This window comes from Notechis scutatus, chromosome 6 (genome assembly GCF_049901735.1).
Source record: "Notechis scutatus isolate UNSWTSFEM ecotype Mainland chromosome 6, rNotScu1.2, whole genome shotgun sequence".
Taxonomy (NCBI): Eukaryota; Metazoa; Chordata; class Lepidosauria; order Squamata; family Elapidae; genus Notechis; species Notechis scutatus.
Window position 1 is genome coordinate 24,914,615 of NC_142014.1, and position 12,681 is coordinate 24,927,295.

General features: G+C 43.5%; 1 protein-coding gene across 1 annotated transcript in view; it reads left to right on the forward strand.

Moving 5' to 3' along the window:
* Positions 1-12,681, forward strand: part of LOC113419701 (uncharacterized) — a 104,819-nt gene that overhangs the window by 52,044 nt on the left and 40,094 nt on the right. The window contains 4 exon segments of the mRNA XM_087969546.1: positions 3,504-3,588; positions 8,432-8,496; positions 10,034-10,287; positions 10,524-10,684. Coding sequence (XP_087825672.1) covers positions 3,504-3,588; positions 8,432-8,496; positions 10,034-10,287; positions 10,524-10,684 — 565 coding nt within the window.

The window sequence follows — 12,681 nt, forward strand, 5'->3', positions numbered from 1 at the left end:
CTAGGGGTGCGATTCTACTGGCATAACAACCGGTTCGGTGAGTGCACGCACACAGCATTTAGAAAATACCATTTTTAGCTCTTAATACTGTACTTACCTTCTGCTGTAGCCCCAGTGAGTAAAACAGCTGATGCGCGGCAAATTGTTCTGCCGGGCGAATCAGCTGTGCTCAAAAAGCACAGGAAAAGGGCAGGGGAAGGTGGACGGGGCCAAACCATCACCGGAACTACCAGTTCGCCTGAACCGGTCCAAACTGGTAGAATCCCATCCCTGATCATGACTATTTTTCACACTTATGACCATCGCAGCATGCCCATGGTCACACAACCAAGTTCTGGAGGCTTTGGCAACTGGCTCATATCTACGACGGTGGCAGCGCCCCCATATCGTGTGAACAACTTTTGTGACCTTCTGCCAAGGGAAGTCAGTGGGGGAAAGCAGATTCGCTTAACAATTTAAGTTTATCAATTTAACAACCGCAATGATCCACTTAACAGCTGCGGCAAGAAAAGTTGTAAAATGGGGCAACCCTGCCTTAACAAAATGTCTCGCTTAGCAACAAAAAAATTGGGCTCAATTACAGTCATAAGTCAAGGACTCACTGTACCATTCAAAGTTACAACAGCACTGGGGAAAAAAAGTGACTTAGGATGATTTTCACAGTGAATTATCATTGCAGCATTTCCATGGTCACATGATCAAAATTCAGGCCCTTGGCAAATGACTCGTATTTATGACGGTTGCAGTGTCTCAGGGTCATGTGAACCCCTTTCACGACCTTCTGACAAGCAAAGTCAATGGGGAAGCCAGATTCACTTAACAACCTTAACAGCAGTGATTCACTTAGCAACCGTAGCAAGAAAGGTCGTAAAATGGGGCAAAACTCCCCTTAACAATTGTCTCATTTACTGTCGGAAATTTGGGGGCTGAGTTGTGGTCATAAATCCAATGAGAGACGATTTTTAGTTTAACAACAATGTCATCCTGCGAGTTTAAAGGACTTTCAACCAAGCTATTAACTTCCAACACAGCCCTTTTCTAAAAGTGTCAGCATATTTATTTCCACACATTTAAAAATATTGAGGATATATAAAGCCCCACAATTATTTAATATAATTAAGCAGAAATTACAGATCCCAGCTCTTTACATAGCTGTATTGATATGATAAGACTCAAGGGAAGTAAACATCATTTATTCCAATTTCTGTCATGCCCTTGGTAGAGTCGGACTCTGTGGGAGAGGAGGAACAGCTGACAGGGAGTGGAGTTGTAGCTCCTAAGGTTTTGGAGGAGGCTGGGGAGGGGCAGAGGCCAGCTGGGCAGTCAGAGGAAGAACCAGGCCCATCCCCTCTTCATCCTAGGCCATGCAGGGAGGAACGGAGAAGGAAACAACTTGGCTTACGAGAGAGGAAGCGGCCATGATCCCCCTCATTGGTTGCAGCTGGGGAGAATAGTATATAAGAGAGACGTGTTAAAACACAGCGTTGCCAGAAGCAAAGCGTGTGTTATTTTGGGCTGAAGTTATCTTGGTTGGCATCCTTCCAACAGACTGTGCCTTGTTATCTCTTTGCAGTTGGTAATTACATATCTTGGTCCGTTGTGGAATTTCCTTCATTGTAGTTTGTTTTGGTTTTTTATTTTACCTCTATCTGCTCATTAAGTTCAGACTGTATTGCTTTCTTTTGAAGACTATTTTTGAATACATTTTATCTCCAACTGAGAATTATTGAACAGTGGGGACAAATTGGAGGCATTAAAGGACATTTATTTAAGTTTTGGATTTGGTTATGTTTGTGTTACACTCTGGGTCATTACACAATGTCACCCTGCAAGTTTAAAGGACTTTGAACCAAGCTATTAACTTCCAACACAGCCCTTTTCTAAAAGTGTCAGCATACACATTTAAAAATATTGGGGATATAAAGCCCCACAATTATTTAATATAATTAAGCAGAAATTACAAATCCCAGCTCTTTACATAGCTGTATTGATATAAGATTCAAGGGAAGTCAACATCATTTATTCCAATTTCTTTTATAACCAGAATACAGAATAATTCTTGACTTATTGAGCACAATTGCGTCCAAAACTTCTGTTGCTAAGCGAGACAGTTGTCAAACCTGCCACGATTGTTAAGTGAATCACTGCAGTTGTTAAATGAATGACACCGCCCGTTAAGTGAATCTGACTTCCTCATTGACTTTCCTTGTCAGAAGGATGCAAGAGAGGATCCCATGACCCTGGAGGACTGCAACCGTCATAAATACGAACCGCTTGCCAAACATCTGAATTTTGATCATGTGATCGTGGGGATGCTGTCATAAGTTTGAAAAACAGTCATCAGTCACTTTTTCAGTGCCGTGGTAATTTCGGACAGTCACTAAACAAATGGTTGTAAATCGAGGATTATCTGAACTTTCTAAAAGTCTGTACTGCGATGGTGGAAGTTCGTTCTCCGAGCTTGTGGGCTTGTTTCCAAACATTTTGTTACCAGGCTAGGTAACATCTTCAGCGGAGTTTAGGGGGTGTCAGTGTTCTTCTGTTTATAAAGTCTGTACCACCTTTATAGCAATAGCACTTTATATACCACTTTACAGTGCTTTACAGCCCTCTCTATGTGGGTCACAGAGTCGGCATATTACCCTAAAACAATCGGGGTCCTCATTTTACCAACCTCGGAAGAATGAAAGGCTAAGTCAACCTTGAACCTGGTGAGATTCGAATTGCCAAATTGCAGGCAGCCGGCAGTCAGCAGAAGTAGCCTGCAATACTGCACTCTAACCCAGGGGTGGGATTCAAAAATCCCAGCAACTGATTTGCTGCCCGGTTGCTGGGTGGGCGTGGCCATGGTGGGCGTGGCCTACCGGAAGTTCCGGGAGGGCTGTTTTTCACCTTCCTCAGGGTCCGGAGGCTTCTCTTGGACCTCTGGGAGGGCGAAAACGGCCTCCCCTGAGGTCCGGAGGCCCTCCAGAAGCCGGAAACAGGCCCACTTCTGGATTTGACTTCCGGAAGGCCCGTTTTTCGCTCTCCCAGAGCTTTCGCACAGATTCTGCATTTATCTGCATGCAGAATGGGCCCCGTGGAGACTCCTGGGTGGGATCGGCAGGGCCAGCTGGTCGGTTCAACTACCGGTTCAGCGAACCAGATATAAATTTAACATCTGGTTCGCCCAAACCGGTCTGAACCGGCTGAATCCCACCCCTGCTCTAACCACTGCGCCATCACAGCTCTTATAAAATTAGACTAATTTTAGTTAGATAGAATCCTCATCCAAGAACCGCCAAAATATCCTTAGCATACAAACGTAGGTGCCGATCCCCTTGTTCAACATGGCTCTCTTGAAAAAGCCTGCGACTAATTCTCTGATCTCTATGGATCTCAGGGCAGCTGTGCCTTTGGTCAGCCCTCATCATGTGGTCAAAAGTGACCTCATCTGAGAGGCCTTGAATGAATCACAGAGATTCAACCCTTTAACCCATGTCTCTTGTTTTCTTCCTTGGCAGAAGTCTCCGTAGCTTCTCTCCATTCGAAGGAGGAAGCCGCCGGACCTAAAGACAGAGCCAACCACTTAGACATTGGGAAATATGGGTAAGTCCCTTCTCGTCAGTCCTTTGCTGTGAAAATCCTCTCTCCCAGACATGCCGGCCTGAGCCAAAAAAGGAGAACAGGGCAAGGTGGAGAGCTTGAGTCCAGGACATATCTCCTCCTCAGGGGAGAAGGTCCAAGCCACGCGAAGCAGCAAGGAGAACAGAAAAGGGTTGGAAGGAAGCAGACCCTCCATGGATTGAATCATCCAGCTAAGCAGGCCAAAATTAAGCCTGCAAACCATTGTTTCGACGCTTTGGGGCTTCCCCAGTCAGCTACCAACACAGGTATTCCTTGACTTACAACCGCAATCGAGCCTAGAATTTCTGTTGTTAAGTTGAGGCGCTTGTTTAGTGAGCTTTGCCCCGTTTTACGACTTTTCCCACCACAGTTGTTAAGCAAATTGCTGCCGTTGATAAGTTAGCAACCCAGTTTTTACATGAATCCGGCTTGGCCCTTTGATTTTCCTTGTCCGAAGGTTGCCAAAGGGGACCCCCATGCCTTTGGGGGGGGACGGGACACAACAACGGTCATAAATATGAACCGGTTGCCAAGCATCTGAATTTCAATCGCGTGATCACAGGGGACGCGGCAAAGTTCGTAAATTTGAAAAATGGTTGTAAGTCGCATTTTTCAGGGCCATCACAACTTTGAACGGTCACTAACTGAGTTGAGGGCTACCAGCACTTTCCAAGTCTTTGCCACGAGGCGACCTGAATTTTGAATTTCAGTGGGTTAAAATGCTGGCTCGCCTACCAAACTCAGTGAGTGAGATGAATACATTGCCACAACCTCTTTGAATCCCCTGTGCTGACCCCAAGACATTTGCAGAGCAACTTCCTTTCTTTTTTCATATATTTTTTTTTCTTTTTAAACATACATCAATATCATTGCATGGAGAGCATGGCATCTGAGTGTCATTCATTTTGGTACCAAAGTAATATTGATACAAGTGAAAGTTACTGCATTAATCAAATATAAGTGGTCTAATGTTATTATACATATCTGTATCAGCTCATAATCCTTCACTTTTCAATTATTAATATTCGCTACATCCTTCTAATAGTGATATTATTTTAGAGCATTCCTTTTGCAAAATCTGTTCTTAACGTCGTAATATTCACTTTAAATCTATATATATATATAAGCAAAATACCATTCATGCATCATCACAAAATCTCCAGAACCATAGAGCCTACAAACTTGAAATTTGACATGTATATTCGTCTTGGCTTCTAGGTACCTACTAAGAAAGGATTTTTCCAAATGACCATCAGAGCATTAGAATTTCGTATATTATTATTAATACGCTCTGATGCTAAGGAGTTCTACTCCCCCTCCCCACCTGAAAAGAAATCTCTTCCAAATGCAAAACACAAGCAGAGGAGTTTCAGTTTCAGTTTCAGTTTCACAGCACCAAGCAGCTTTAGTACAGAACAGTTGAGCTAAGTCATGTCCAGACTCCTTGCTGTCTCCTTCTTTCTCACACAGCACTCTTTCACTTTCCAAACAGCCCTCAGCTCTTATATAGAACCATTTCAACACCCAAAACCAGACACTTATCTCAAATGGTATAGGATCTCTCCTGCTTGAATAGGGGGCTGGACTAGAAGACCTCCAAAGTCCCTTCCAGCTCTATCCTAATTCTGGATATGTTCTCGACCCTGAGCTTTTTCTAAAAAGAAGAAAGGCAGGATATAAATAAATGAATTTTAAAAAAAAAAACACGAAAAGGCTCTCAGGCAAAGCTGAGAGTTAGGTGACTAAATGCAGGAAGAAGGAGAGCTGAATTTCCAAATCACATGACTCAGCAAAGCTCATCCTTCTTAGGTCCTAGGATAAAGCTTGCCAGTGGACCATTCTAGAAGGGATTTCTTAGTAAGGAAGTATGACCATCTATGGCAGAACAACTAAAGCTTGAGAGAGTTGACAAGGAAGCCACGAGGCTCCAAAAGGCAGTTCTCTGGCAGGAAGCAGTGAGTACTTTATTATAAACAAACGGGGCCAGTTCTGGTTAAAAGAAAGTCTCGAGCCAAATTGTAAAAGACAGACAATATACCGGTAGTCCTTGACTTAAGAACAATTCATTTAGTGACCGTTCAAAACATTACAACAGTACTGGAAAAAAGTGGCCGTGTTTCACAGTTACGACCTTCGCAGCCTCCCCCCTAATCACACGATCAAAATTCAGAGGCTTGGCAATTGGTTCATATTTATATGACCGTTCCTGTGTCCCAAGGTTCAGATAAACAAGTGATCAACTTTTGTAACCACCTGGCCGGCAGTCAATGGGGAAATCAGATTCACTTAACAATCAGGTTACTAACTATTCGCCTGCAGCGATCCACTTAACAACCATGGCACGAAAGGTGGCACAATGAGGCAAAATTTGCTTAACGAGTGTCACACTTAACAACAGGAGCGTTTGGGCTCCATTGTGGCCGTAAGTCGAGGACCCCCTGTACTATCTTGATCAAAGTAGACATCAAGTAAAGGCTACTAAACTTTGATCCAGTCACCCACAAGGTAGCAGTCAAGCAACATTAGCAACTTTAAGATACGTGGACTTCCAACTCCCAGAATTCCCCATTTTAAGATCTACACATCTTAAAATTTGCTTAGGTTGAGAAAACAAAAACCTGCTCCAGCCTTTTGCTGCTGTCTAAGGACCGTCTTAAGCTTGTCGATCAGAAATGTGCAGAAATTGGTAGATTAACATTAAAAATTGGAGAAGAAGAAGAAAAGGAGTACTTTAAGATTTGGGAATTATTCTATGGATGGCTAGAAAATAGAGTAAGAAATTAAATATTATATTAATAATGATATACTAAAACTAATTGTTTTTGAACAAGCTTTAATATGAATATAATTTAGTAAGAGTTGGAATTTGCCTTTAAGGATAGTTTGAAATTGAAATAAAAATTTAATGACAATGTAATAATGATATAAGAGGATATATAAAGTTGACTATAATATAATATGAATGTAAACTCAATAAGAAATGTACATCAGTATTATTATATGCACAAGATACCCAACCAACAAACTGTATAATTGAAAGATGGTTTTATTTGTTGTTTTTGTTATAAAAATAAAATTAAAAGAAAGAAAGAAAGAAAGAAAGAAAGAAAGAAAGAAAGAAAGAAAGAAAGAAAGAAAGAAAGAAAGAAAGAAAGAAAGAAAGACAGGAAGGTCGGCAGTTCAGCGGTTCGAATCCCTAGAGCCGCATAATGGAGTGAGCTCCCGTTACTTGTCCCAGCTTCTGCCAATCTAGCAGTTCGAAGGCATGTAAAAATGCAAGTAGAAAAATAGGGACCCCTTTGGTGGGAAGGTAACAGCATTCTGTGCGCTTTCGGCATTTAGTCATGCCAGCCACATGACCACGGAGACGTCTTCGGACAGCGCTGGCTCTTCGGCTTTGTAATGGAGATGAGCACTGCCCCCTAGAGCCGGAAACAACTAGCACATATGAGTGAGGGGAACCTTGACCTTTACCTTTTAAGGGCCGTCTGAATTTTGCAAGCCCAGATTTGACAGGATTGGGGGGGGTGTTGATGGAGTTACTGGGATTTGCGGATCTGGAGAAGAGGATGGAGGGGGGAGGACAAATTTAGGATTGCTTCCCAGTACAGGGACAGCTGTTTTCTGCCTTTAAAAATCTGCTCTGCTGGGAGACAAATACAGAAGAAGCAGTGGGGAAAACATCAGCAAAGACAACGTCACCCAGAGTGTCTCCAGCTGTTGTTGCGTGTCAGTTATTAATAATATTTCACAATAAAGTCCACGGATGGAGACATCTGAAGATACCATGGAGATGATTTTTGCATGACTTAATTCTGAATTGCAGACAGTCCTTTGCACGTGAAATCAATTCATCAGCCAGTCTTTAAAAAGACTGTTGCTCATTTTTCTAAACTTAAAATTCCAATTGCTCATTTTTCTAAACTTAAAATTCCAATTGCTCATTTTTCTAAACTTAACTTCATTGACCAGATTGAGGGCCTTTGAGTTCATGTTTCTCTTAATTCATTATTGTGCACCCTTCCCTAGCATAGCTTTATAGATTGTCTTGTAATATAATACCCTGTTTCCCCCAAAATATGACCTAGCCTGAAAGTAAGTCCTACCTTGATTTTTACATGTGTGCCCGATATAAGCCCTACCCCCAAAATAAGCCGTGATAAAGATCCCACCCACTCCAGAGTGCATGAGTAAAAATTAAGCCAAGGTGGGAATGGGGTGTGTGTGGAGCTGCCCTACTACTTACCTTTGGACAGTTGTAACCAGACCTTGCACACCCTTAACACCTGCCTTGCCAGCCCATTTCTTCTAAAGCTGGCAAGGCTTTCCTGAAGGCCTCTGTAGCTGATAACAAAGCTCTGGATTGATCCAGAGGAAAGCCTTCAGGAAAGCCTTGCTGGCCACAGAAAAAGTTCTTGAAGGTCTCTGACAGCAAAAAGGAGGCCGGGGGCGATGCACGTAAATGAGATTAGTCAATGGATGACATCCCCCGAAAATAAGAACTGGTGCCTTTTTGGTGGGGAAAAAAAATAAGATAGGGTCTTATTTTGGGGGAAACACGGTACGTTTTCATCTGCTTTCACCAACGTATGCATTTTCCTGCATGTGTTTGCAGCTTGCAAGCTGTCCTACGGTGTTCTGCGGTGGGGGGGAATGCATTTCCCCCCCTGTCCACGTGCTTTAGGAATGCAACTAGAGTACATACATATAACAATATGAAAAAGTGAATTTTGCCCAGTGTTTAGGGGTAATCGATGAAAACCAATTCCTTTGAAGGGCTTCTTAATTTTCCTTTTTAAATAAATAAATTTCCCTTCCTTGAAAGAGAGAAGAAAACACCAGAAACCCTAGAAAATATCAAACGCCGATGTTCCAAACTGATTAATTCGTGTAAGTATTGCTTCCCTTGGTAAGTTTTGTGGCTTCCCCAACACCTCCCTTAAAAGGGGTTAAACATGTTCCTTTGCTCGGGCTTGATACAAGTAGTCCTTGACTTAAGAAAGTTGGTTTAGTGACCGTTTGAAGTTACTACGGCACCAGAGGTGGTATGCAGCAGGTTCTGACCAGTTCTGGAGAACTGGTAGTGGAAATTTTGAGTAGTTTGGAGAACCAGCAAATATCGCCTCTGACTGGGCCCACCCCATCTATTCTCTGCCTCCTGAGTCCCAGCTGATCGGCTGGGTCTTCTTTGGTTGCCCTGCACAGGAGAACAGAGCTGGAAAGCAGGTTAGTGGGATGGGGAGGGAATGGGGATTTTGCAGTAACCTTCCCCCAGGAGTGGGGAGGGAATGGAGATTTTGCAGTATCCTTCCCCTGCCATGCTCACCAAGCCACGCCCCCCAAGCCACACCACACCCACAAAGCCATGGAATGGAATAGAACAGAAAGGAATAGGATAGGATAGGATAGGATAGGATAGGATAGGATAGGATAGGATAGGATAGGATAGGATATGTGGAGTGGAGTGGAATGGAATAGAATAGAATAGAAAATATGGAGTGGTGGAGTGGAGAGTGGAATGGGATGGGATGGAATGGAATGGAAGAGAAGGGAAGAGAACAGAACAGAACAGAACAGAACAGAATATATGGAGTGGAATGAAATAGAAATAGAAATAGGAATAGGAATAGAATAGAATAGAATAGAATAGAATAGAATAGAATAGAATAGAATAGAATAGAACAGAACAGAATATATGGAGTGGAATGGAATAGAAATAGAAATAGAATAGAATAGAATAGAATAGAATAGAATAGAATATATGGAGTGGAATGAAATAGAAATAGAATAGAATAGAATAGAATAGAATAGAATAGAATAGAATAGAATAGAATAGAATAGAATAGAATAGAATAGAATAGAATAGAATAGAATGGAATAGAATGGAATAGAATGGAATAGAAATAGAAATAGAAATAGAAATAAATATAGAAATAGGAATAGAATAGAATAGAATAGAATAGAATAGAATAGAATAGAATAGAATAGAATTCTTTATTGGCCAGGTGTGATTGGACACACAAGGAATTTGTCTTGGTGCAAATGCTCTCGGTGTACATAAAAGAAAAGATACATTTGTCAAGAGTCAAGAATCATAAGGTACATCATTAGTAATAGTCATAGGGTACAAGAAGCAATCAAATCATACTAGGAAACAGTCAATATAAATCATAAGGATACAAGCAACAAAGTTACAGTCATATAGTCACAAATGGGAGGGGATGAGTGATAAGGAATGATGAGAGGATTAATAGTAATAGTAGTGCAGACTTTGTAAATAGTTGGACAGTGTTGAAAGTGGTCAGAGGTCACTTATTTCAGTGCCATTTTCACTTCAAATTGTCACTAAGCGAACTGTTGTAAGTCAAGGACTACCTGTCATTGCAATAGACTTACAATCTCCCGTGCAATCCGTTGTTTCCTGCAGCCAAATTGCTCTACCAGGAATACAGCGATGATGCCCTGAACAAAGCAATCCAGAGCCAAAAACAGGCGGATTCCTTGTCCGAAGAGGTGGAACCGATATCTCCCAAGCTGCGCAGGAAAGTGCCAATCTCTCAGGACTCTTACCTGCACCGCCTATCCGTCTCGTCGGGCTCCTCCCTGTGGCAGGACATCCCCATGGTTCGAGGGAGCACCATGCTGCTGAGCATGACCCGCGAGGAGCAGAAGCTGCAAGAGGTAAAGGACAAGGAGCCATCGTCAGACCTAGAGGGCTATACGAGCACCAGGTGGGATGCAGCAATGAATAGCAGTAGCGCTTAGACGCAGGGGTCTTCAAACTTGGAGGTCAGAAATGAAATGCTGGTTTCTTCTCTGTCAGGAGGCAGCAAATTTGGGCAGTTTCCTGATGTTTCGTTTGGAAGGGAATCTAATTGTGCCCTGGGGATATGCCCGTTTTTCTCTTCTTCAAACAGGCCAAGTTTGAACTGATTGCATCCGAAGCTTCTTACTTGCGGAGCTTGAATGTAGCCGTGGATCACTTCCAACGTTCCCAGGAACTTCAGGGGGTTTTAACCACGCAGGACAAACAGTGGCTTTTTTCCCGTCTTCAGGATGTCCGTGACGTTAGTGCCAAGTGAGTCCTGCGTTCCTTCCATTCTCAAAAGCCGACCACTGATAACACTGAATAGAGAGGGCAGGACAAGAAGAAGATTACCAATCCTACCTAGAATTAAGGAGAAATTTCCTCTCAGTGTAGTGGTATTCTACCGGTTCGGCCTGGTTCGGCCGAGCCAGTGACGGCGATGAGCAGTGGAGACTGAACCGATTATCTCCAACACTCTGCTGTTGTGCCCACCCGCCCACCAGGGCTCCCATACTAATCTTTATGTCTTGCTTTTGAAGCGCAACTGCTTTGCGTGGCACAGCAATTGCTGTGCGGCAGCTGCTGAGGCATCAGACTGTTCTGACCCAAACCTTGTTCCAAGTAAACAAACAGAGATAAAAGCAGAGATAAAAGCAAAACCTTTTAATGCTTCTCTGCGAATTCCATTAACTCGCGGTTAAAAGGCTATTAAAACTAATTGTCTCTGATAAGAACGAGCCTTGCCCAGGTTGTGCAAGGCTGCCAAAAGCACTAGATTTAAGTTGCCAAGAAATATTCCAAACATCCTAGTCCGAACTTCCACAAGGCTTGGAGTGCAAGAACTTCTTTGCTTCCTGCAAAGTACTGCAGTTTCTCAGCTGGCTTTTATCTCTTAAGGGAGGGGACATTACTTTGCAGCCTTACCCCTGAGTCGCCCGTGCTGCTGCAGCTGCTCTTTCCTTCGAGCAGCCCTGCGCACATGCGCACTGGGCCCAGGCTCCTCGGGGACCTCCTCATTACTGCTGCCAGCCTCCACAATCTCCGAAGGCAGCACTCAATTCCCTGATGGTCCTGGCCCCATCCCTGCATCACACGCAGGCCCCTCATCTGAGTCCTCGCTCTCCGAGACCTCAGCCGTCTGCACCTGCTGCCAGCGAACCACAACACAGGGAGAGTGCAGGATTGCAGGAGGTGGCTCAAAACACCTCTGTGCCTGCGCAAAATGTGCATTTGGCACGCATGTATGCAAAGTGTGCGCGCGCATGCAAAGCACGCCCACCAAGCCACACCCACTAAACCAGTGGTCAAAATATTTGAAACGCACCACTGAATCAGTAGACTGGTTCAGCTCTGGAAATTGTGAGTGCTCCATCACTGGAGGTTTTTAAAGAAGAGACTGGACAGCCATTTGTCTAAAACAGGGGACTCCAATCTTAGCAACTTTAAGAATTTGTGGGCTTCAACTCCCAGAATTCCTCAGCTAGTCATGCTGGCTGGGCAATTCTGGGAGTTGAAGTCCACAAGTCTTAAAAGTTGCCAAGTTTGGAGACGCCTGCTCTAACATGATATAGGGCAAGGGTATCAAACTGGAGGGTGGGGAGACAAGATGGACACCTCCTGCAGCACCCCTCAGCCAAAATGGGGTGGGGGTGTCATGTGCCCCCCCCCCATACTGTTTTGGCCAGCAGAGGCACCGCGGGCTATTTCCCCTGCGGCTCAGATTTAAGCACGCTGTTGGCTGGATCTGGCCAGTGGGCCTTGAGTTTAACACCCCTGATATAGATCTTCTTGCTTGAGGAGGGGGTTGGAGTAGAAGAGCACCAGGGTCCCTTCCAACCCTATTATTCTAAGTAGTGATGCATATAGCCACTTATTTAATAAGAACCTAGATTTCTCTCCTTCCCATCATCACAAACATGAAGGAAAACCTTAACAGTATAGTCTTACACGCTGCAAACCTTTGATATGAAATATACATATCATTCATTTAAATAAGGCTGTGGGACAGATGGGTGTTTTTCCCCCTTAGAATTAAAAAGAATAGAATCTACCATCGCTACCTATGCCTAAATTAACAACATTGTTCCCCCCCATGCAACAATTGGTCAATTGTTTTAGGAGTCGGTAAATAATGGTAGGAGCAGGGGTGGGATTATACAGGTGTGCACCTATTCGCTAGAACTTGTTGTTAACATTCTAAGCAGTTCAGAGAACCGGTTGTTAGAAGAAATTACTGGCCTAATCCTGTAAGGAAGGCAGGAAGGAAA